Genomic DNA, 26313 nt, shown 5'->3' with positions numbered 1-26313 from the left:
TGTGCTTTTTGTTTTGCAGTTCAGTCCTTCACCTTCACCCCTGCAGGTACTGTCCATTAGTCTGTCTGTTACGTCACCAGTGCATCAGTGCAAACATGAGCTATCTAAGTGTATATATATGTGGGAGGTATGCAGAATTAAAACCAAATGCAAGGAGCGATACCACTCCTACCTGTCTGTGATAGTAATGTAGCATGGATTCTCCTCCTGCCACCCTTAACTCCTCTGTCATGATAATTCTGCATACTTCTTAACTCATCTAACTCTTCAAAACAGTGCAGTTTTGAAAGTAATTTGCAGGACAAAATGCTTGAACTAACATAACATGAACAAGCATCAGCCACATATGGTCAAATTTTGATCTTAAGGCTCCAAGAAAGTATCATAATTATTTCTGAAGATCTGCTAACGAGACAAGTGGAACTTAACCCTGCTTAAGCTGTTAGTTGTGTGTATATCTCCCTTACTTTCAGATATCCAGCTCTGCACTCAATCCAGCGATGAAGCTCTGCACACATTCCCTTTACAGTATTTTTAATATGAACTACTTGCTTTTATTCTGTCTCTCCATTTCAAAGCTGATTTTCTAGTTGTCATTTCTTTAATAAACATAGCATACGGCACACCATTATCGTAAGCATGATTAAAGATATGTGAAGAATAAACAAGTATGGCTTGAGCAGCAGGTTGCAAACAGCTTCGTAAACATATGGGTAGCCAAGAGAAATAGTGTATACAATTAGTAGTAATAATTAGTACAAATAATTAGCTTCATAGTTCTCATACCTAAGCTTGAGAGTCAGAAGCTTAAAAAATAAGTATACCTCACTGTTACTCTGTAACCAAGTGAGAAAATTGGCTTTTTTCAGGGGAAATATGTAGTATTTGGGGTGTAGTATTTGGTGTCCTCTCAATTCAAACTCAAAACTTGCCAAGGCTGTCTCTTCTGTCCGCTCTGACATCCATCTGGTGGAAGCCAGTCCTCCTGTTGCTTAGTGGAACCAGTTCTCATGCTCAACTAGCTGCTTTCCAGCTGTCTTATTTTCAGCCACAGCTTGTGCATTTTAGCTTGGCAGAAAAGAGCAGCTGACTGTTGAGGATGATGGGTGAAGGTGCCCGAGCGGCCTGTGAAATTGCTAAGGAGATCTGTCCTCGTGGAGGAATTTGGGGGGCTTATGAATTGCTCATTCTGGGTTCTTGGYATGTTTGTTCAAGTCAGACGTAGCTGTGGCACGACACATCCCGGTCTGAAAGCTTCACTTCCTGCACTTTGGGACACACCATAGAAATATTCCAAGATAGAATAATAAGTCTTTGCATTTGGTTCCTATGATTGTGCCACTGTCAGCCACCTGTTGCTGTAGAATGGYTTTTTCCTATGTTTTTGTGGCTGACATTGGCACAACACAGGGTTAAGTTGGAGCCACAGTGAATGTGCATGATTCAGTGCGGTTGTTMCACGCATGCTGGGCAACTAGGATATGTCAGAGGCACCGCCAAAAATTCACATTTTGTACAACAGCTTCAACATTTCAAGGATTTTCTGGAACTTTAACAATATGACACTCCRTTCCCTGGTCAGTGATCATTTCTGGAGGTGGCTGAGAATCTAAGTCGTCCAGTAGTTAAGTCTGCCAGATTAGAGTGTCTCAAAAAGTCATGACTTGTGAAAAAATTAGGAAAGAATGTAGTCTGTATTTTTATTTTCATTCCCAAAGTTCTCTAAGATAGGTCTTTAGTTCTCTCGTATTTGAATTTGTGATTGGTGATCTCATTTAGATAAACACATCCATGCTTGTGGAGATTTGATGATATTCAAAACTGTGTGTTTTTCCCTGCATTGTTATGATTCACAGACAGTAAATTAGTTTCAGATCTAAATATTTAGACAGTGGTATGTAGCTTCCAGAATCTCATCAGAGATAGCTGTCAGTACAGTTATAACGGAGACGAATTTTTCCCAATAGTCAGACGTTTTAGAAGGTGCACACTTTTTGTTCCAACATGTGCTTTAAATTCTTCCTTCAGAAAAACAGCACATGCAGATTTGACTGTATTACTAACTTGATTGAATGTATTTGTGGAACATTTACATACTCTGTTTTAGAAACAGATCTGGCTGAATAAAAACCTAAATAACATTTTTTTCAGTTATTTATGAGAAAGATGTGGGATTTTTTCAGTTCTGTTTGCATACATGTAGAAATTAAAACTCTAAAAATACCTGTTTAAAGGTATAGATTCCGCCRTTATTCTTCAGTTGCTTAAAAACATTCTTTGTAATCAATTTCAGATTATGGGTCATTCATTAAGGCTTTACTGGGGCTATTTGTTATGTATCCTATGGTTAGACAGCTAAGTGGCTGCGACTATTTGTTATTTATATTCTATGATAAGACAACTAAGTGGCATAATTTCTGCTTTATGACTAAACCACGATAACTTTCTATGCAGAAGAAGAACAAACAGCAAACAATGTGCTGTTGGTAAAAAGATTTGCGCCAGGGAAAAGTAATTGGTTGAGTTAAAATTTATCAAGCTTCCCGTATTTGTGAACATTTTCATAAGCACTAAGTGATTGTTCAGATGTTCACAAAGAAAACATGACATTGAAAATTATAGCTATATCTTTTACGTATTCGTGGTTGAACCAGCTCTAGCAGGGCCTAATCTACTAAGCTATTAGTGCATACATTGCTATTCCTCCATTTTTCCTTCCCCTATCATGACTCATCATTAGGTGTTGAATCTGGGTAGTTATAGTACTGCAGCAAGTATGGCTTTCAATTCTTTTAGTTAGATGAGTGTCTCGCTTACCTAGTAACTAGTAGTGCCCTGTTCTACAAGTGTACAAGATTGTACATTTTAGGGAACAGGACATATTTTCAGCAAAAATAAACCCATGTGTTGTTCTCCTTTGAGTGATCAGTTCTGTGATACAGAGGATGATCTTTATGTCATTGGTTACRATCCCAGGAAGAAAAGCACTCAGGTTCTGAAAAATATTACTTTATATGCTGTATTTGACAGGTAACACTGTAAGAATGAAGCAGATTAGTGTGGTGCGCCAAAGTGGACACTTCTTCAAATGCTGGGAACCTCAAAATGTGCAGCACTGAACAGGTCTCCAGTGAGGGCACAGCCTGCCTGATGGATCTTGTCCCTGGAAATGGTTACTCCATTTTTACCTTTTCGCTTCTTACATGATTTCCTTAATACAAAACTATTCACCATCTCCACTGTCAAATGAGGAGAAGTTGCTGCTGCACGTTCAGAGAAAGACAAGGACTTGCAGGTGGCGTAGTGCCAAGTGGGAGCTACTTACAGACTCCTTCATTAAAATTAGCTGCTAAGTTTATACTGCGGCCGGGTGGTCGCTGCAGCACAACGTGGGCCCGAAGGCCAGGCTGGGGTGCAGCCCTGCCCGGCATGGCGTGGGCCTGCTCACRTGGGCCGTTCTGAGGGTGCCTCACTCCTCGTTCCACAGCGCTCTTGCAGCCAGCATCACTGCAGCGGTCAGGCACGACTCAGATTGCCCAGGTATGCAGGGTGAGGCAGGAGTTTCCTTCCCATCCACTGCGATGGCAGAACAAAACTTGATTATTTAGTACTGGAAGTTGTAATTCTCTTTTCGTCTTCCAGAATGAAAAGCATATGCACAGAATCCATTTGTAGATTTGAAGAATTTCATTTATCTGCTTGTCTTTCCTGTGCCCTCAAGCTCATGGTCTGCCAGTAACCACTCACTTGAATACCCAGGTGTTTTGGAGAGTGTCTAGGCCATCAGTCATGCAAGGAAAGTAAATATGTATTTTCATTTATGAGTAGGTAAGCTTATTGAGAGACTAGTGCTCCTTGGGATTAAAGATTTCATGAAACTGAGTAAATAAAAACAAATTAAAAATAGATAGAGAATTATGGAATGCAACACATTTTATGCRCAACTCCTAAAACTGTTAAATGAGGATAAATTATTTGACAGATTCCAAAGGCAGGCAGAAGTTTGATGGAATTTTTATATGCTGATTATCTCTTCTGAGTTAATTCTTATTAAAAGAGGATTAATCTACATTCATATTTGAGGAATGGCTTATCAGAAAAACGAATGAGACTTGGCTGGCAACATTAAAGTTTTCATTTGTGCTAGGAAAATGTGGCCTACTAGAGATAGGCATACAGAAAGCTTTCTAAAGCTTTCTTGCCTCTGAATGTCAACTTACTATACATTTGTATTTTTCCAGTTATAGCAGGCATGAAGATTAAGTTTAACCTTGTCAGATAATATTAGTAAATAGTATGGGTACATCCTTATATATTTTAAAAAAGAAAGGCATGTAAAAAGACCTTTAGCATGTGCTGTTTTTCATACAAATATATAAAATATAATTTCCTTAAATATTTATTCATTTCAAATGCACTYTGCCTTATAGTCTGCATTTTCACGGTCCTTGAAGTATACACACTGGTGGGGATTCCTTAAAAATGTCTTTATACAGAGTTTTTTTTTTTTCATCTTTTGAAAACCAATCTCGTCCCTGCTGGTCTTCAGCCTTTCTGAGAACATATATCAGATGCAAAGAATGCTGAAAGAGCTTTTTTGCTTCCTCAGTGATAAAAAAACAGAGAAATGGATGGGTCAGGGAGATGGACATCCTTCCCTTCCTCCTCTTATATCGCCCCTTGAAATTGCTCTGACTCTTTTTGAAGCAGAGACAGGCTGAATAAAGCCAGCTGTCTGCGTGTTTTATTTTTACAGTGACATCTACATGTCTGCATTGCATTAAGTACTCTGCTAGTCAGCCCATTAGGCTTGCTTCCTAATTGCAGAAATCAAACTGCAGGCAAAAATGCTGACGAAACGGACGGCAGGAATGATAAACACAGTGCTTGTGTTGGCAGCCTGACCATATCTTCTGTCGTTAACTAACTTTCCTTTCACAATATTGATGCTAAAAGAAAGGTACCTTCTCTATCCGCCTTCAGGTAGTCTGTTCACAGCAGGTTTTGGGAATATGATAATGTTTTTCTGTGATGGCCCAATGACATCTTCCCTCTTCAAAAGGGATTTTGGTTGGCTTAGTTGATAGACCAGAGCCTTTTTCAACAAGAACAATACCTACAATATTTCCTTGTTTCTTTTCTTATGGAGATTATAACCATCCTTGCACTATTGCTCAGGATCAGAGAAGAAGGAAAAATCTATATTCTTTCTCAATGTTATACTTATTATGTAAACCAGGTACAGTCTTGTCCAGAAAAAAGAAATGTAGCAGCCAAGCTAGTTTCTTTTTGATAAGTCTTTTTGTGAATTCAGTGCTAAGTTGAACCTTTTTTTTTTCCTAAAAAACATGATTTATATGGGGACAAAAAAATATTTATAGAAAGAAGCAGGAAATGGTTTACCACCATCAGTATACACAGATAAAGACAGTAGATGCTGTGATACCTGTCTCTTCACAACAAAATGATATCTCTTGTTATGCCACAGCCCATCTGCAACGATTATGGCTCCATAGATGAGTTTTTGAAACCATGTCTTCTTGATATGTATCTCACAGCATGTCCTAAAGTTTTTTCCATACATCACTGCACAGAAAATGAGACTTGTCTGGCAAGTGTTATGTTTGCAGCCTCACAGCAGCTCCTCTATTTTAGTTTTGCTTTGTAAAGGTACACTCAGGATATAAATGCTTTGGAGGCCATAAATATTCATTTTGTTTTCCGTTTCACATAGTTAAAATCTCACACACTGGTACATGCTATGCGAGTGATGACAATATTATTTTAAAATTATTTCTGGTAGTCTGTAGCCTAAACAAAAGCATTAATCCCAGGAAGTTTTCAGAAAATATGTTGTACAGGATTTCGCTTAGAATAGTAAAACTTTTAGAGTTGTTGCTAAATACATATCCGGTTTTGGTTTTACTTATTTCTGGAAGAATCAGCTGTTGCTTTGACAAATACAGAAAGCTGTAGAAATGGAGTATAAAATGAGAAGGGGGGAAGAGAAAGAAAACAGTATCTATATTAAAGTGCTAATGTACTTTTGGCCAGCATATTTAGAAACATAGCCAGTCAGTCAGTACCCACGTCTTTGCATTTCAGCACATGATATCCACTCCACCTCAGATTACTCAGTTTTAAGCAAGGAATGATACAATTAGCTTCAATGTTTTTATTATGTCTTGTTTTTTAAAGCAGGCATGAATTACTTCCCATATTGCATTTGATTTTCTTTTCATTAATTGGCTTGATTACAACTTTTCCAATTTCAGTTTTAAATATTTTGATGTGGTATCTGACAACAGTGATTTTCTGTTATCGATACTGGCCTGTTCTGTGGTGACGGGTGATTAATCAACCAGCCCAAGCACTCTTCCAGCATGGCTTCCAAAGGGGGCAGTTTTGTCCTGTGTTTTTTATGTGTATGATACAAATTACCCTAGAAACTGATAAAGTTACAAGTATGCTATGAAATATCAGAAGTATTTTGCCAGCAGGTTTATGTTTTGGATATTTTTTAAAATATCAGAGTGTTTCCATTGGATGTAGTACTTTTGTCTGGTTAGAATGACCATGTATTACACAAAGCCCAATCCTGATTTAGTGTAGCTTAGACTAATGTTAGGATAATCTTACAAATAGTCTAGTGGATGTAATTTATTAAAGGTGATGTCAGAAAGGTAAAAGAATTTCTAAACTGGAGCCTGTTTTAAATGAAGCTGATCCTGGGCTCTTCTGTTCTTCTCTGCAATTCAAGCCCGTATCTTCTCAGACATCTTTAAGGATGGAGGTGTCTAGGATACTGAAATAATCTACCTCTCTGCCTTATCTGCTCCTGACACTAAATAGTGGAATATTGCCACTGAGAAACAGAGTAGCTGTTTTGCTTTTATACAGAATATTTACCCATGATTCAAAAAGAAGCATCGAATGTTGTCAATTAGCATCTCATTAGTAATACAGTTTTACCTATAGTGCCCTGAAATGATGTAATCCTGTTAATATAATTGAGACAGGTCCTTTCTTTCTTTCTTTCTTTCTTTTTTTTTTTTTTTTTTTTTTTTTTGTCAAATACTCTTGAATGGAGCCACAAAAAGATTTGTATGCCTCTGAACATATCCTTGACATCACGGGTGACAAGACACAAAACACTTCCTTCTCTCTGGCACTGATGTGGATGTATTTATGTGTGCGTGCTCTTTCTTCTACTGGGTCTTTACTGAAAACAAAGTAGCTTTATGCTTTTTTTAATCATCCTTGAGCTGCCACCTCTCTGCATTTGTCCCGGGAGGCTGCGTTTTTGTGGGGTGACATTACTACGGCATTGTGGCGTGATGCTTTTAACTCACTGGAGCAATGCCATTATGGACTGAAGCAGGAGCACGGCAAGAAAACGATCCCATCGCAGGGCACAGTCTTACACCACAAAGTCATATGAAGGGGCCTGTGGGAAATGCAGGGCTCTTCACCCGTGCTGCCAGTTTGCCTTGCAAGTTACGGAGCAAATTGATGTTAATCAATAATGTGCAGTGAAATCCCAAACAGATTGTAATCCTAAGTGAGTTTGATCATTTTTTGACAATTTCTGTACTTTATTACGTGATGGTGCCAAGAGGCCTCCGATGTTGGACGTGAAGCAATTTGAATTGTTATTTATAATTATCACTAATGGATTTTTCCCTGTCTTATATGTGTGTGTGTGTGTATGTATGTACGTTTGTTTTATTTTTTTCCAACCAAAATACAGTCACTTTCCAAAGAGGAGATGGAGGACTAATGAGCAATGGAAGGTATGTTTCGTTGTAAAAAGGTCTGTTTCTACCATGTGTATTTCTAAAATTAGGAGTCTGGAAAATTCTATAGGTGATACTCTTTGGTAATAAATGATCATTTCTAAGATTGACAATTGTAGAAGGAATTAAATAGCCTACCACAAGGCTTAATGATCTATCTGTTGTGCACTTTGGAGGAATCAAGTCCAGATGCTTCATATCTCCCAGATGCCCTGGAAGAAATTAGTAGTAAATATCAAAAGGAATGTGTTCATTTGTTACTAAGATGTTTATTGCATTAATTAGACATTAGCAAATGAAGTTGCTGTTGTTTAAGGCTCCTTATTGGCTCCCACTAAATTGCTGTGAGTGAACAATTACACATAATCGATCACAAAATAAATGATTCATGGATGATGAATAGGTTGGAGATTGATAGGACTGAATTCCACAACTTTGGCCACTCAATTGAAATTGATAAAAGCTGATAACAGACCCATATATCCTCATCTATTTTCCCTTTGCCAATATGGAGATTGTAATTAGGCTCTGGTAATAACTTCCAATCTCCCATTTAATCAATATTTTAGCAAAAAGAGATTAGGCCTAATGAGAGCGAGTGGATGTGGCAAGAAGCTACAGGGACTGCTTCCTGCGGTTTCCATGGAAACCGCCATGCCTCCCCGGGGCGCTGTGCGAGGCCCGCCCGCGGCCTAGACCGCAAACGGTCGTTATGGTCGTTACAGACGTTGCTCCAGTGGCATGGGCGCTTCCAAACGCCACAGCTTGGGCGCAGGGCTTTGGCCTCTTTGTTTTTCTGCACGGAATGACTTGTGCTCCGTGTCGAGCACAAAGATGAGCAGTGCCAACGCCTAGCCAGATTTCAGACTGTTTGTCCTGGGGTGGAAGACACCCGCTACTCTATGTGCCGAGCTTACTTTTTCTTCCAACATACTTGCTGTTTAAGGCTGCTCTTCAAGTCTGACACTACCGGAATATGAAAGCATGTGGTAGTCACAAATAAAGATAGCTGTGGACTTTCCATTAATCCTACTCAAACCTGTTTGCCTCTAAACCATACAAGAGTGCTCAGAGGAAGAGTTACCAGCCTGTGGATGACAGAGGTGCATTTGGGATGCAAGAGGAGGAAGAAATAGTAGCCCAAAGTCCTGGAAGTGGCTGATAGAGAGCAATCAGTTTGAGTGATTGCTCCCTTGAGGTGGCCATTTGTCATGCAGCCCTGGTGTAGGATCCCACGGTGGTGCTGCCTGGCTCCTGTTCTACACAGACAACAGAGGGAATTTGGATGCCGGCAGAATCACRACTGATTCCTAGTCCCAGCTCTATTGACAAAGATGATTTGTATATACCCTTAATTAACTGCTCAAGGTCTTTAAATCATTAAAGCCTACACAATTTTAATTTGAAATACATTGAACTCTCCTAAACTGTTCGTTTCACATGGCAGTGGGAGAACAGTGATGTGTTCTATTCAGTTGCAGTTATATCCATATTATCACATAGATATTTTACTGTTTAATATATAAATAAGTATTTATATGTATATATATCTATGTATGTATATCTTTTTTTTTATTCTGCTTCAGTCGACCAGGTCTGTTGAATGCGAGTGACCCCAGTTATCCTTGGCTTGCAGACTCTTGGCCTGCCACAAGTCTGCCCGTAAACAGCAGCACAAGTGGACCCAATGAGCTTGGAAATTTTGGTCGTGGAGGTGGGTTTTATTTTATTAGGACACCATATAGTGTACAATAGGCTTCTGTTACTTAGCATCTATGATGAAAACTATTTAACAATTTTATTCTGTTTATATAAAAAGCCCAGTCGATTCTGCTAAGAACTGCGCTCAGTCTCAACCATAATCCATAAAGGTTTCACAGATCTTTATAAGCTTTCCTTCTTTTTGGAGGAAAGAGCAGAAAAGGGAATGATTTAGATTTTTTATGTATTTTTTTCACAGTTGAATTGAGAGAGGACTTTTGGCAAGGGGAGATAATGATTTATAACTGTGGTGATTAATCTTTAAAGGGGTTACTTTCAAATATTCTACTCAATAGGACTTTAAAAATGAATAATTGGGAGTTTTTAAAAAATAAAAGTAATATTCAAAACTTTTTGTTACATTCTTGGTTTCTGTGATGTTATAGTACAAGTAATTCCCCAGATTGACGTTCACAGGAAAACTTCTTAAGATAAATAAGTATGTAAATATGTTTAAGACATAAGTAAGGAAACAAAAGTCAGGACAATTTTATATATGAAAAATACATTAAAATAAAAAAAAATAGTAAAAGCGTCAAATGATTAAATGCAAAAAGATATCGATTTTAATTTTGAACTGTGTCAAAATCCTGCTGTTTGATTACTCATTCCATGCAGAACTTCTTCCCTGACTACTTCAGGGGCATTTTACTGACTTTAGATCGCTTTTAAATGCTTCAGATATATTTTCCCTATAAAAATGTTTTAAAGCTCYTGTCGTGCAAAAATGTTATTTTAAAGTAAACAAAACTTTTGATAGTATTTAGAAGGCAGTTGAATGTCTGCCAGCTTCTTTGCTGTAAATATCTTGAAAATATGACTCTTTAGTAATTTTCCATCTTTTCATAAGATCACATAATACAGACAAATTAGCCTTTTATTTTAGCATTTGGCTCTGTGAGACTTCCATATAAGACTTCCAGTTTGAACTGGGAACATGTTTTAAAGCTTTTGGCTTCTGTGTGGGTGAGGCATAGGTCCAGTATTCATTCAAGAGATGCTACATTTATATTTGGAATTTCAGCAGCTAAATTCCACCCCATAATCTTCACAGTCAAGCTTACACTTGTATTGTGACTGTTTTGGAATTTACCACTTGCCACTATCTATTTCAACAATTGCATTTTAGATACTTCTGTTATCTCAGTGTCTAATATGAAAGAACTGTATGGGTTGAACTTGATACTTCTATTTGTAAAAAAGATCTGAAATGATGTAAAAAGTCTGTAAGAATTTTATAATCAGTAAAGCATCAATCACTCTGGAGCAGAAACTGAGGAAGGCAGTTTTCACACTGCCTTTCAAAAGCAATTTTCACATTRTGTCCTGGGTAGGCACTTGAGAACAAGACTATGGGGTGGGAAGCACAACTTAAATTTGTGGCCGCATAACACCCCAAAGTTGTACTGTGACTCCATGAAGCAGCAAGGAAGAGGCCCTCAGAAAATCCCTTCAGAACTGTTTAAATTTTCTCAGGAGCTACAAAACAAGGCGAGGGAAAAAAAGTATTCTTTTCTGATCTAAAATATACAGAGTTTTTTGGGTTTTTTTTTTTTTTGCTATGTTGGTAAAATCACACTTATTTTTACTAGATGATTATGGCACTTTGTAAAAGGGGGCTTTAGTAGCTCTTTGAATGCTTAGTATATCTCATTGAGTTAAAAATACTTACCTGTGATTCTGGTGAAAATTCCCAGTATGTCTAGAGAATTTCAGTTTATTAACAAGACAGCCTGAGAATTCTTAGCTGATGAGAAGTGCTGTAACTTTCCTTTCAACTTTGTGCAAGTAGCTAGTCCTTTGTTAAAAACGATGACTGTACAGAGGGAACACCTCTTCACTTAACTGAGATGTACTCTAAAGGATAGATATATGTCTGGCTACTTTAGAGAGATGAATAATTTACTGATTTTTTCTTCTGTCTGTCTGCAATTCCTACATATGTTGATCTAGATTTACTTTATTTCATACATAGACCAAAAATTAATTTACTGAATTCCAATCCATTATGCTTTGATCAAACCATATGCAGAAAAGCAGAATCTTGTGGATGGAATGCAAAGATATGACTGTGCTTGACTCTCACATCTCATGCTGCATTTGCACATAAATGCTTTTGCGATTGCTTACTGACCCTGGAAAGCACGTTACGTATGTGCAGATAGACAGTAATAACCTGATTTTGAAAGATGACCTGTAGTTTGCATTAATTGTGACATTTTGTTGTACTTAAATTTGCAGATAAAGACACCTTAGATACTTGATTGTTCCCATCTTCCTGGATGGCCCTGTTGGTTGTGGCCTGCAAAAATAGAAAATACTGATAGATACCCAAATTTAATCTCTGTTTCTTCAGTCTCTTTGCTGAGCCTTTGCTGTTATCATACTTACTCTTAGTATTGTATAGCTGCCTTGAGACTACAAATGGCGTTAGGGTCCATATTAAAATGTTCACTGTTGAACAGATGCACGCAAATGTCTGAAAAGAAAAAGAAGAGGATGAAACTGTGGTTTAATTCACTTGTACTGTGGTACCATATCCCATTGCTGGAAAAGCAGTGAGAACAATGGAATTGCTTGAGGTTACAGAAACCCATGTCCAAGCCTGGAACTAAGCCCAAGTGCACAAAATCATCTTTTCTCTTGGGAGACTATGACCCTTAAAAGCATCTGTGATGGAATCTAAGCATTCTGACTACAGTCCATAATTATGATTATTATTTGAATTATTATTGTTATCTGAATTATCACCTTACGGTSCATGTCTGCCATCGTACTGTATAAAGTAAATGACATATAAATGATGCATTTTTCTAACAACTTGATTCCATAATGACTTCTGCTTTTCAGGATCTAAATAACTTGTAAAACTAGCAGCATTTGACATACTAACGCCAGAGAAAGCATGAGAAGGGTTGTCCAGGCAGCTGAGCTTCTTCTGGGGACACTGTGCCAGTCATCATTAGCTGCGTCACACCCCAGTAGTCTCAGCTTCCAAATCCACTCTTCTGCCAGCAAATGTCACTAGCGCGTTCAGTAAGGAGAGCGCATGCCAATCAAGGGGATTAAAGTTATAAATTGCAGTGTGTGATAGGATTCAGAAGCTGAGAAATGTCAACAGATACCTAGTTAAATATGCTGTACTGTTTTTCAGGTAAGTGTACTGAGTATTTGAAGAAGTTGTTCTCCATTATGAACACTGCTTTGCCATTTTAAGAGACTGATCACTTAAATCCCTTCAGAATAAGGGATTTTTCTTCAGATTTTTTTTTTTTTTTACATTCCAGGAGCAACTTGATTTTCTCAGGTTTTTCCTTTATTGTCAAGGAGAAATGTGCTAGCTAGTGTCTAAMGGGAAATTAGATAAACTGATGCATCAAACATCAAGAAAGTGAAGGTGGCGCCTTTAAAAAATTACTCTGAGAACTTCAGCATCCATTTAAAAGTTTTTCTAGGTGTTTGCTCGGAAAGATTCCTCTGTGATTTGTAGACTCTCTCCTTCAATCATTGCCCTGAAGCCCAGACAGGTTCTGACTTAGAGTGAACAATTGAAAACATTCTTCAGTAGAGAAATTTTCGAAACCTCGGTTTCACAGTTGAAGGTATGGAGAGAAAAGATGGTTTTAGGCAGTGAGACGTGAAGGACAAGTGGTTGGCCTGTCACAGCTGCTGATAGCTTGGCGATGGTTGTACATCATCTTCCCTTCGTTGGCTCATGGACCTATCTCAGCTGAAAATGCAAACGCGCGCAATGACACATTTATTTTTCATCTTAAACCTTGATATTTTCAGGCTTCCTGTGCATCAGTGGTTTGTTTCATTCCCCTGTGTTCACCACAGATGTGCTGCCGCCGGTGCCAGGGCAAGGAGATAAAACAGCGACGATGCTTTCCGATGGAGCCATATACAGCAGCATTGACTTCACCACCAAAACTAGTTACAACAGTTCCAGCCAAATAACGCAGGCTACGCCATATGCCACCACCCAGATCCTGCACTCCAACAGCATCCATGAGTTGGCAGTCGACTTACCTGATCCCCAGTGGAAAAGCTCAATTCAGCAAAAAAATGACCTGATGGGATTCGGTTACTCGCTCCCAGACCAAGGCAAAGGCAACAACGGTAATTCCAGCTCTTCCATTCCAGAGCCCTCCTCTTTCTGCTGTGTGCATGCATTAGAGAAGTGTTTTTAGTGCATGAGGCACCGCTCATTTTTACCATAACTAACACTTCCATACCTTGCATGCGTGCTGAACTGGACTCTGTTGCAAAATACATTGCTGTGTGCTTTCGGTCCTCGTTGTCCTGTGATAGCCACCAAGCCATCTGCCTTCCATTAGGCTAGGACAGGCATACAGGAAAGAAGGAACACCAGAAAAGGCGATTGAAATAAATGAAAATCGCAGCCCCGCCACATCTGCCATTGACTTGCTAACTGCATGTGTTGCATGTGCTTGTGCTGTCGACTAATCCCACGACGCCACTGTGACCTGTCCCCTTTAACCCTTAGCCTTGCTTTACATCCCTGACTACCGCGTGGCTGAGGGCTTGGCTAATAGATTGCCACACAACCAGTCGCAGGATTTCAGCACCACCAGCTCCCACAACAGCTCCGAAAGGAGTGGCAGCCTCTCAGGTTGGTTCCAGCGCCGGGGCGAGGGGCGGCGCAGGGCGGGCCATCTGCCAGGCAGCTTGTGGGGTGGCCACACGACCTCCAAGCACGGGCTCCTGCTGAGCAGCAGGGCAACTGATCCCAGGAACGTCGACGAGCCTTGGCTGCCACTGCAAATAGAGAGGAAAAGAATTATAGAATCGTTAAGGTTGGAAGGGACCTCTAGAGATCATCTAGTCCAACCYCCTGCTCCAGCATGGACACCCAGAGCACAGGGCACAGGGCGACATCCAGGCGGGTTTGGAAGATCTCCAGAGAAGGAGACTCCACAGCCTCCCTGGGCAGCCTGTGCCAGGGCTCTGTCACGCCCACTGTTAAGAAATTTTTCAATAAGTTTGTGAGGAAYTTTTGGTGCTTCAGTTTGTAGYCATTTCCTCTAATCCTATTGCTGGCCACCACTGAAAAGAGGCCGSCCCCCTCCTCCTCACTGCCTCCCTTGAGGTATTTATAGACACTGATCAGGTCCCCCCTCAGCCTYCTCTTCTCCAGGCTGAACAGGCCCAGCTCYCTCAGCCTTTSCTCATAGGGCAGATGTTCCAGGCCCCTGATCATCCTSRTAKCCCTGYGCTGGACTCTCTCCAGCAGCTCCACATCCCTCTTGTACTGGGGAGCCCAGAACTGGACGCAGTACTSCAGATGTGGCCTCACCAGGGCTGAGTAGAGGGGGATGATCACYTCCCTYGACCTGCTGGAGACGCTCTTCTTAATGCACCCCAGGATCCCRTTGGCCTTCTTGGCCACCAGGGCACACTGCTGCCTCATGGTCAACTTGTCGTCCACCATGACACCCAGGTCCCTCTCTGCAGGGCTGCTCTCCAACATGTGAGAAAGAAAAGAAGGTTCCTAAACCACAAAACTTTTGCAAAACCATTTTGAAAATCCTCACAACCACTTCACTCTGCCCATTGCAGCAGTTGCAAACTGTGCTTTGTAACATTCTTGCCCTGGTAGCATTCTGCAAATTGCTGTTTCCACATCACTCTGCAGTTTAGAGGCAGGCCTTCCCTTACTAGACTTCATGAGATGAATATTTATGTTGAGTTACTACCAGGTTCTCCATGTGAGCCGTTTCCRAATGTGTTCTTCAATCAAGTAGCTCACTGAGAAGTAAATGTGGGCCCCATAAKATGACGGGGGCTGCAAAAATTGTGCCAAGTCTGCATACAAACAAAATATAAATTTTATGTGTATGCTGCATGTTATATTTGAAACACAGCACATTTTCTATGGATGAAAATGATGGAATACTTGTGATCATGTATTATATTTAAATATACATCTTTTATTGATTTCTTTAGTTTTGCTTACTGGTTACTTATGCTGCTCTATGTATGATTATGCCCTTGTTTCAAAAAGAAAATAAAAAGCCCGCAATTAAGATAGAAGTCTGCTATTATGCTTAACCAAAATGCGGGAGAGCTAAAGGGRCTTAAATTTCAAATTTGTCCTATATCCATAGCCTTTTGAAGTTCAATTACAAGTTGGAACGATCACAACAGTACAGATCAACCCCCAGAAAGGGCTTCTGTGTGTCAATTTTAATGACTTTTTGAAGTGAATGTTGAGATTACAAGCCTATAAACATTGGCCCGTAATTCAAATACCAAATGTATTTGCAAGCCTTGCACAGAAATATCTTTTTATGGAAATACTGGCAGAGTTGCGTGCGATAGAAAAATAGCACTGACAGAGAGGGATCTGAGAGTTAAGTTCATGTGATACTTCAGGAAAGGGGCTTGCTCCTTGTACACGAGATGCATTGGCAAGTAGCTTAGAAAATCCGCTTGCACCTCTGGCTGCAGGAAGATGCAGAAATTGATATGCTGAGGTGCCCACGTGCAGTTATCAAAGGGCAGAATCACACTTTAAATGTCTTGGCAGTTGCAGCTGGCTAAGAACTTTCTGAGAAAATACCATGAGCGTTTTTCACTGGGAAAGGCCAGTTCATCCCGTCGAAAGCTGAACTTTGAAAACKGTTTCAAGTGAAACATGTTTTGTGCCGCGTTTCTCAGTTCCATTTCTGATGGGATGTGGAGATTTCAGGTTGCTGAGTTTTCCTCAGCCAGGGCACTGCTGTGGGCACCAGAACAGAGCTCACCCCGGGGTGTCCCGTGACGAGTGTCAGGCTGTTGGGCTGCAATTCAGTATTTTGCCCTCCCTTCCCCACTACTCGTATATATAGTGCAGAACAGCTGCAGTGTGAGAAACTGAAGAAGACCTCCAAATGGCCCAGTAATTAGAATGTCACTGGAGCCAGAGGCCAGCTTTGATTAGCTAGTCCTCATTAGTGCAAGGAGGGACTTTTTTTTTTTTACTTCCTTGGTTAGTATTTTAATTATTTATAATTCTAAGTCTGTCTCTCTTTCCAGCAAGTGCTCTGAGAAATCTTATCCTGCTCTGGAGTGGAAAATAGCTAAAACCACAACTGCTTTGTGAAGTAGTGGCATTTTGTGGCTGTGCTTTTCACAGCACCCAGCTTGTGCCAGTGTTGTGATCATCAGCCCGACTGGCAGATTCTTTTCCCAGAGTCTGACTCATGCAGAGATTTAAGCAATATAACTGAACTCCAATATGAGGAGATATTGAAATATCTAGACACTCCAATAGGGAGAAATGAGGTTTCTGTGCAAGATTTCAAATGCACCGTGGATGTAGAAACTATCTGTCCCACTAGACAGTGGAGTAGCTCTACCCACAGTGAAAGGAGAAGAGCATCTCCTGCTCAGCTGTACAGTGTAGGTTGCTGCCCCCACTAGCGGTGTCCTTGGACTATTTTGCTTTTATTTCTTCAGCTGAACAGTTTCTCAGCTCTTTTCTTCATTCTTTCTAAGAATTCCCATATCTTTATCCTTTCTCTCCAAAACTCTGCAATTTACACCACAGTTGTGTCCCACACATCCATGTCCTTGGCCTCCTAAGCATACCAAGATGCTCTATGTTCAGAATTTGCCCCTCCACCTAGAGGAACCTTTAAGAATAAAGTTTCCTCTGCATTTCTTTTCTTTGAGTACTCCCAGTTTAATCTCCCTCTTGCACAAAAGCATGCACACATGCATCACACACACATACCTGGACACTTCCGTCCTCCTGCAGTCCTTTTCAATTCCTGTCCTGGCAGACCTTTCCAAATTTTCCTCATGTCTTACTAGTTAAATTCATTTACTTCCTTTGTACCTTTCCGTGACCTTATTTCTATCTCTGCTTTTGCCTCTCCCTCTACCTTGAAAGCTTTGCTGCTTTCCCTTGGGATGTTTCATGCATTTGTTCCTCCACTGCTACTACCAGCAGTTCCTTCTTTGTTGGTAAAAATGATCTTTCCCTTTTTAAGAACGTTGCTCCCACACTAGAGAAGAAGGCAAGAGCCTGGCTTGCAGCCTAATACCTGGAATACTGCAGCCTAATACGTGGACTATCAGCTCGGTTCCCACATAGTGAATGCTGGGATCTTTCATGGACCTACTATAGATATCCCAGGTCGAGGAAGAGCCCTGGTCTGGAGCTGGGTTGTGGAGAGAAGGAGGTCCCCCTTGCAACCTGCTGACTGCTGGGCCCGCTCCTGCCAGGCAGCAAGTCTGACTCTAGCAGTCAGAACAAGAGGTGGAAAGAAAAGATCTGGCTGGGTCTAAACCACGCAACCACATGTTCCCCCCCCTCTGTTCTTTCCATTTGGGTCCAGCTGACAGCTGGAGATGGGAGAAGAAAAGCAGTTGTTTCCCAGAGCACGGGTCCCGTGGCTCGAGCTTGTCTGTGTCCCCAAAGCTGCAGCTCGCCCGGGATGTCTCTGTGCCTGCAGTCAGCGCTGTGGCAAGCGGTGCCCACCACCTCCCTCTACTCGCAAGTCACCTGAGGCTCTTTTATATAGATTTTTTTGGCTGGCACTTGTAAGTCAGCATGAGGTGACAGTGAGTAAGCTGGATTAGACTGTGCTTTTTGCAACAAGCAAAGGAAAGAGTGACTGACTCACTGCCGACCTCGCAGAAACAGCACATCACAGAATCACAGAATATTCAAGGTTGGAAGGGAMCTCTACAGATCATCTAGTCCAACCTTCCTGCTCAAGCAGGCACACCTACAGCATGTGGCACAGGGCGGCATCCAGGYGGGTTTTGAAGACCTCCAGAGTAGGAGACTCCACAACCTCCCTGGGCAGCCTGTTCCACTGCTCTGTCACCCTCACAGGAAAGAAGTTGCTCCTCACCTGGAGACGGAACTTCCTRTGCTYCAGCTTGTGGCCATTACCCCTTGTACTGTCGCTGGCCACCAGTGAAAACAGCCTGTCCCCTTCCTCCCTGCATTCTCCCTTCCTGAACTTATACACAGTAATCAGATCCCCTCTCAGCCTTCTCTTCTCCAGGGAAAACATGGCACACAGATCTTCTGMCCAATGACTCAGTGAGTTTGCAGGTCCAAACTAAGTGGCCAAAAACGGATGGGTCTGAAAACAGTCAAGGGTCTGTAAATGCTTTTTGTCCCATACTTCTTAATAAATTGCTGACTAGAAAAACAGAGGGTGAGCGTTCAAAAAAAAAAAAAAAAGAAAAAAAGAAAAAAAGAAAAAATGAGATTGGGAACAAGAAACAAGTGGGGAAAGAGTAATTTCTTTAAGATCCCTTTCCTACACATGAAATCATTGTCTCAAAAGTGGGTGCAGGGACAGTAAGAAAGGAGAAGAGGGCTAAAGCAAGATGTGTTGCTCACGTCATGTCCACAACTGTCTTGCATCAGACTTARAACTCTGTCCATTTTGACAGAAGATACTTGAATCCTGCCCTAAAACACTGCAAACATCTCTTGATATTTTGAAAAATRGAGCTTAGTAAATTTGTTTGAGCAAAAAAGCTAGATCTTTTTGTTTTGACAACTTACACTTGTCTTGCTGACTGAAAGAAATTTAGTATCATGACAGGTTTTTTTAGATTGTGTCCTTAACCTCTGTGTTTTCCAGAGAAAGAGATTATGCAAAACAGTGTTATAAGCACATTGGATGCTGACATTTCAAAGAATTTGCCATGGTCTATTATGTTTTTATCTAATGATGAATGCAAGAAGTCCTAAAGCAGACATGAATAAATCAATAAATAACATTTTTGATACAGAGAAATGTGTCTTTGGTTATGTGCTATTGTGGTACAACTGTAGCAAGCTCATTTTTTAAAAAGATGTGTTTCTCAGCAATTATATTTTTCCATTCCAGTCTGTTATTATTTATAACCTTGTAACAACATTAACACGTTGATCCTGATTCTGCCAAGCTATAAATACATCTTCTTTTTTGGGCATGCCATCTGGAATCAGAATTCTTTCAAAGAAATGTAAATAGCCATCTCTTTTTTTCACATTATACCTCTAACTTTTTCTTATTCTTTTTGGATTTGCAGGTGGCAAAGGAGGGAAAAAGAAGAAAACCAAAAATACTGCCAAGCCCCAGAAAAATAATGGTTCGACCTGGGCCAATGTTCCCCTCCCGCCCCCTCCCGTGCAGCCGCTTCCAGGCACAGAGCTGGAACACTATGGGGTGGATCAGCAAGAAGCAGGGTAATTTTTCTCTTTTTTGTTGAAGCAAAGTCTGTGGTTTGCAGAGATGAGGCCTTTTCTGCCAAATAAAAATATTATTTTGTTTTTTTTWWAAAAAAAAAATAAAAGGAGAAGAAGGAGGGGCTTATCTTACAGCCTTTTTCAAGGCTATAGAAGAGGAATGATTGAATAGCTGCTCTTGATGATGACTGAAGATGGAAATAAAAGTGACCTTGCTTCATCATGATGTAGGGCTTCTGTGCTTGCTCATGCTGAGAAGCATCTCGCTTCACAGGTAGCTTAATTGAATTCTCTTGGACTGCTTGAAGATGATGGGACTCAGAGTGAGTCAGGGTGACATAATCTGGCTCTTTGTATTTTTTCCCAGTTTGATGTTGAGAAATACGAGAGCCAGCAGAACGAAAAAAAAAAATTCACTAAATTGGATTAATTTTGGAAGATCAACCAGTGGATAATGATCTTCTCATCGGCTTTTAGAAGAAATTTCACGGTTGAAAAAGGCATGCTATTTGTAGGCATTTCTTGAGTTTAAACAACTTGTGGATGTCTGGAGCTTTACGGTTGTTTTTGGATAGTGGAAACTGCTTCTCAAGGACACAAAGTGACAAAAAGCATTCACTAAAGAGGAGAGAGACATTTCCTGCACAGAGAGCAATTATGGAATGATTTTTATAAAGTGAAATTATATGAACTACTTTTCTATCGAACTCTAGAGAAAAACTAAGATATAGAGAGAAATAGTTCACTGTGATAATCTCGGGTGGTGTCTTTGAGAAATACCGGAGTTCTGTCTGGCACAACTATTTACCTGTTTGAATTCATGGATTAATCAGTATTTCCTAAGAATGAAAAACATGTTTTAAAATCACTGTAACAGCTTCTTAAATAAAAACATTTCAAATATTACCTCTTTTATAAGGATAAACCATCCATTACTACTTCTATGGTGAAAATTTGAAGAAATAAATGCTAATATTCGAATTTATATCAACTCCTTCCACTCAGATTTAATAATAACTGATTGTGTAAGTCAGAGGAGTTCCTTTTAAAATGAAATTCTGTTCAGGCTGTAAACGAATTAGAAATCCAAAGAACATGTGAAGGACACTGTATATCCTTACTGATTATGGGTATTGCTTAAACTTCACACAAATACAGCAGAGAATCATTATATTCCGTATCCTGATTTAAAAAAAGAAAAAATACAGATAGTGTAGCCATGTGATATGTCTCTATATTAATTTACATCCYTAAAAATTCCCATGCAGCTATTTCACAAAAACTAATTATGCTATAGTAAGCAAAAACTTGTATTTTCCTTTAGGACAATGCAACAGTATAAAAGAGAGGTAAGATGATGTATCTTCTTGTGAAAGCCTTTGTGACACAGGGCTGACTCCTCTGGTTACGTAAGGTATCTGTTACCACGCTGTTATCTAGCCTGGTGACTGAATGTATTAGACTCCAGGACAGCGCTAGTTATTAGGATAAATAGCTTTCCAGGTTCTCCACAATTCAGAATTAGGTTTTCCTCTGTTTATTTTTCAAATTACTTTTTTTAAAATTATTATTTTTTATTTCATTAGTAGCCATAGTAACTTAGATTGATCTTCTAATGAGCATCTTAGCAATTAAAGGCCAAATTGGCTTAGAGTGTCAGCCCGGAGCTACAGTAATTTTCAACCAGTTCTGCTGAACCCAGTGAAGCTGCAGTGACTGTTCTTCTCGAGGATCTATTCAATCTTAAGGGTATTTCTGTATTCAGGGATTAATCTTGTTCCGTGTTTTTTAATGTGCTGAAATGGAAAGAATCAGCCTATATTCCCCATGTTCCTCTTAATGTTGACATATTGGTTAGAAAACCTGGCAGTTGTTTTGATTTTCAAGCTGGGTTTTTTTCCTTGATTTTTTTTCTGATGTAATTACTATGTATTRAAAGTACAGTATATGTTTCAATTTTAAATGTGTTATATTCAGACAATTATATTGTGAATAATAATTAAAAATGATCTTCCAATCAGAAAACTTCAATAAAGTTCTCAGTGTCCCAATAAAGCAAAGAAAGTGTCATCTAAAAAAAACCTAACACTTAACTTTCTATCCTTCTCTCCCCATAACACTTAACTTTCTATCCTCTATCTCCCCATAACTCTTAAATTCAAATGCAAGGTTCATTGGTATGGGCATCCCAAAGAAATTAAACAGTTTTGACACCTTATTTTGCTTACAAGAAATCAATGCTAGAGGGCTGTTGACTAACAAATACATAAAATGTCCTTAATAACAACAATTTWAAAAGTCACTGACTTAATCATGGACTTAGATAAGAAAAAAAAMCCCACACACTCATGGCTGTCTTTAGCACTGTCTGCCCAGAAAAATGTGTGTGTTCACTTCCATTCTTCCSTGAGCTGCAACATGTGCAAGGAAAGATAATTGATCGTTTTAGTGCAAGTTATGGCCATTTTATGTAACATGATAGATTTTTTGATATCTTGAATTACTTTTACTCTTGAACCTCCCCAGAAGATTCGCTTGTATTGTTGCTTCCCAAGCAAGCTCTTTCCAGTGGGAGCTTGCATGTCTTCCACAAACTCTGTGTTTGTTCCTTGTTGTCTTAATATTCACTTACATCTGCAGGGACTTTGTGGTTTCTCTTTGTAGTCGCATATTCCAGTCAAGTCCCTTTTCCTCCATTTTTAGAGACAATGTTTTTACTTGGTTTTATCTAGTAAATTTGAGAGTAACAAAATGATGATTACTTATTTATTATCGTCTATTTATACTTTTTTCACCACTAATATACATGATCTTGAGCCAATCCCAGTAACAAGAGTCATCCAAAAATCCTTTCTAGCAAGAGCTGGTGAGGGAAATGTTGTTTGTTACAATATCTTTATTGAAAGAAAAACATGGTGACTGTTTCGCTTGTTTGTAGCAAAAGATCAATATAGAATAAAATTAACAAAAGGAAAGCAAAGCTTAAAAACATGAAGATTTGTGTTTGTTTAACAGAACTCATGTAGGGACTTAAATCATCATCTTTAATCCTCATGAAATTACTGCAAGASATACAGAATCACAGGATGGTTGAGGTTGGAAGCGACCTCTAGAGATCACCTAGTCCAATSCCTGCTCCAGCAGGGACACCCAGAGCACGGGACACAGGGTGCCCTACAGCAATGCGATGTCGTGAGTCAGTGTTGCAAGGAAAGACAAATCAGCAAACATCCCTTAAAGAACTATGTATGTGCCATACAACATTTTCTTAAGGCTTTGTGCCATAAGAACAGTCATGGTAAGAAGTCAGTTACCCCAAAACGCTTAAGTACCAGTGGTAAAATATGTTTATTTAATATATATTTATTTGCCCTCCTACACACAAATACATGTGTGTCTATCTGTAACCATACCATCTGTAAACATAACTAGGTATGAAATAATAGCAACTTTAATTACAAGATATTCTTCCAAATACTAATCCTACTAATCAAGTGCGATTAATCTAGTATTCTGAATTTGAACTTTTGAATACAGAGGGCGAAAAGTATCATTACTTTTAGAAATATTTTGGTTTTGCTCAAAGTAGATGTTCCATTCAGAATACAGCTCTAAAAGGTCCTCTGTTTTCCTAGTCATTCTGTATCCCAACTTCACTTGAGAMAACAGTCAGTGATTCATCTTACTCTGGTAAACTGGTGATGGGAATGGCTTCTACGTAGAGAGAGTTGAAAGGGGCATTCATTAAAACGTTTTGAGAAAGTACCTGTATAACTCAGTGCATTACCTGCCTSTATTGCCAACAAAAGTTATATCTCATTATGAGAGATGTCTACAGTTCTTAAAGATGGGTAGAAGATAAAGTGACTTATGATGCCTGGAGAACAGTCTTTAAAGCCTGCGATGCTGCGGATGGTGCAGTAGCTGTGATAGTCTGTGATAGTCTGGCTATCTTCTGAAAGGTGCTCTCTATCCCGAAATAGAGGGCTTTGGAATAGGCTGTACACAGATGCTCACTGGGGATTGCCAAGCATGTTTTGAAGGTCAGAAGAGTAGAAAGTGTGGAGATTGGCTGGTGTGATTGCCAGCACAACTGTGCACAACTGGAGCAGTGTTCGGATTGGAAAATGATTCTGGCAAGAGAGAGCTCAGATCATGGCCATAGTCTGCAGGGGCCACAGGTCCTGGTGACACAGGTGTCATCAAGGGACAGGGTACAGGGATGATACCGTGATATAAAAGTCAGTTGAAAGTTCTGAGATGGGGCAGAGAGAAGGAAAGATTGGATCAYTTGCAAAGCATGACAAGTTGTAGTATATTATAAAATATCTGTTTCTGACCTTGGTCAGATATAACATATAATCTCTTAAATATTGATGTAAGATTAAAAATTCTTCCAGACAAATGTAATATCTATCCAAACATTTCTTAAATGTGAGGACATATATATTACTAGCTTTTAATAATTTATTTTGGGCATGCGTTTAGAAAATATTCTGAAATTTAGCACTGTCTAGGTAAATCCYATTAAAGATTGATTATGAGGTGAAGTGCTGGCAGAGTTTTCAAGGTCTATTCTACATGCATTTTACCAGCTAGCACTGTGACACAGCATATGGCTAGGGTGAGTGTTGCTACAGCATGAATGTATCAATGAGCACGTATGTTATAATATCCAGGTATATAACACATTCATGTTACATGYGTGAACACCATATAAGATATGTTTGTGCAGTGTGGGAAAATCATAATGTGGAAAGTGTAGCTTCTTTAAGCTGCAAAATAAATAATATACAATAAATTTATAAATAAACAGAGGGAAGGATTGAAAGAAGGAAGGACCTAAGTGCAAATGCATAAACCTYACTCTGCATTTTAAGAATGCTTTTATTTCCATGTCTAGGTAAATCTGCAGTGCATTCTTCTAGGTTAATGGTCCAGAAAGTGAGTTAGTTTATTTCTGTTAGGGAGTGCAGAGTACAATTATCTTATCAGCATTAACAAATGTGGTAACAGACCCGTAATTTTTTTTGGTTGCCCTACTTGTTCAAGTTGCTTAGCAGTTGGAGGAAAAATTAAACAGAATCAGTAAAGGCAATTTAAGCMATAATGGCCCAGTTTCCCCGTGTTAATTCCCACACTGCCTGCAAGTGTTTTAATTGYAGCAAACCCCCTGTATACTCTGTAGTGCATGTCAGAGATGAGATTTGCTATGTACTAAGTTTTCCTGGTTTCTGCTTTAGATACGACAGTGATGGGTGGTGCCCGCCCTTGCCAGTTCAGACCTACCTACATCAGGGCATGGAGGATGAGCTTGAAGAGGACGACGACCGCGTTCCCACACCGCCTGTCCGAGGGGTGGCTTCATCGCCCGCCATCTCCTTTGGCCAGCAGTCAACTGCGACTCTCACACCATCTCCACGAGAGGAGATGCAGCCAATGCTTCAAGCCCACCTGGACGAGTTAACTAGGGCCTACCAGTTTGATATAGCAAAGCAGACATGGTAAATGCTCAAAGGGGGTGCTGGCAGCCTGGGGAAAGAAAGTGTAATGGCAATTTACTGCTAAATGACATAACGGTTAACTGCATGCAACAACATTTCAGTACTGTTTGCAAAACCATCAACTGGAAGAAATAGCAAGCGTGCGTCACCAGTGCAAAGGCCTTATACATTAATGGATGCTGTCTAATACTTAACTCTTAATAATGTATGAAACCTTGAGTAAAACTGTGTAGCAGTTTTGTTAATTTGGTGTTTTGGTAAATGCCCAGCTGCCTGGCTAGCTACCATCTACTGACAATTTTCATCAATACAGTTYAAAATATTGTCTTTTAAGGAAATTAGATTAATTTATTAGAATTTCCAAAAATACCGGGTTTCTAAATCTCTAAGCATAAGGCCAGTTCCTTACAATAGCAGCATAGCAGGTCATACCCTGTGTAGTGAGAGAGTGAAGCATTTGTATATCCAACAGCATTCTGAAATACCAGGAAAAATTCTGATTCAGAGGGACAAACTAGAAATGAAAGGAAGGAAGTCGTTAGAATTTACAGAATGGATCTGGTGTTTTCGAATGCGTTCTGCCGATTTAGAATGAGGGGCAGGCAAATATCACAGTAACATTTCCACTGTAAAGCAAACAGAAGCCATCTCTTCAGGGACTGAAAAAGAACTTGTCAACTGCAGCAGGCTGGGGATACGGTGAAGGTCAGTTGCTTTCTGGATATTCCCTAAGTGGCAGTTGTCCTTTTAAAACTTTCCTACCCAGACAAAAAAGAAAGAGAGAGAGAGAGATGGGGAGACTCTCAGCGGAGGAAAGCACAGCTCGTTAGCGAGTGGCGCCCTGCCAGGGAAGGAGCAAGCTCTCCTTGCCGGTAAACGAGGCCGCGGCAAACCCAGCTCCAGCTGCCACAAACACATCGGGCAGGTCAGCAGGAGCCGGAGCGGAGCCCGCTGTTCTCCCGGGCACTGCCGGAGCCCCGGGGCTTCTCCGCAGCCTGCGCTCCCGCCGCAGCGCCCCGATGCCGGGGGCAGCCCCTGGACGGAC

At 40.0% G+C, this 26313-nt stretch overlaps 1 protein-coding gene across 1 annotated transcript in view; it reads left to right on the top strand.

The window, feature by feature from the left end:
- Positions 1-26313, top strand: part of ROBO2 (roundabout guidance receptor 2) — a 141815-nt gene that overhangs the window by 85775 nt on the left and 29727 nt on the right. Inside the window, exons 16-20 of the mRNA XM_026051649.1 lie at positions 7751-7793; positions 9383-9510; positions 13398-13679; positions 19608-19764; positions 25008-25268. Of these exons, the coding sequence (XP_025907434.1) occupies positions 7751-7793; positions 9383-9510; positions 13398-13679; positions 19608-19764; positions 25008-25268 (871 nt within the window). The remainder of the gene's footprint in view (positions 1-7750; positions 7794-9382; positions 9511-13397; positions 13680-19607; positions 19765-25007; positions 25269-26313) is intronic.

This window comes from Nothoprocta perdicaria, unplaced genomic scaffold (genome assembly GCF_003342845.1).
Source record: "Nothoprocta perdicaria isolate Ctin4 unplaced genomic scaffold, notPer1 scaffold_78, whole genome shotgun sequence".
Taxonomy (NCBI): Eukaryota; Metazoa; Chordata; class Aves; order Tinamiformes; family Tinamidae; genus Nothoprocta; species Nothoprocta perdicaria.
Note: the sequence above shows the minus strand (reverse complement) of the source record. Positions and strands in the feature narration are given on the sequence as shown.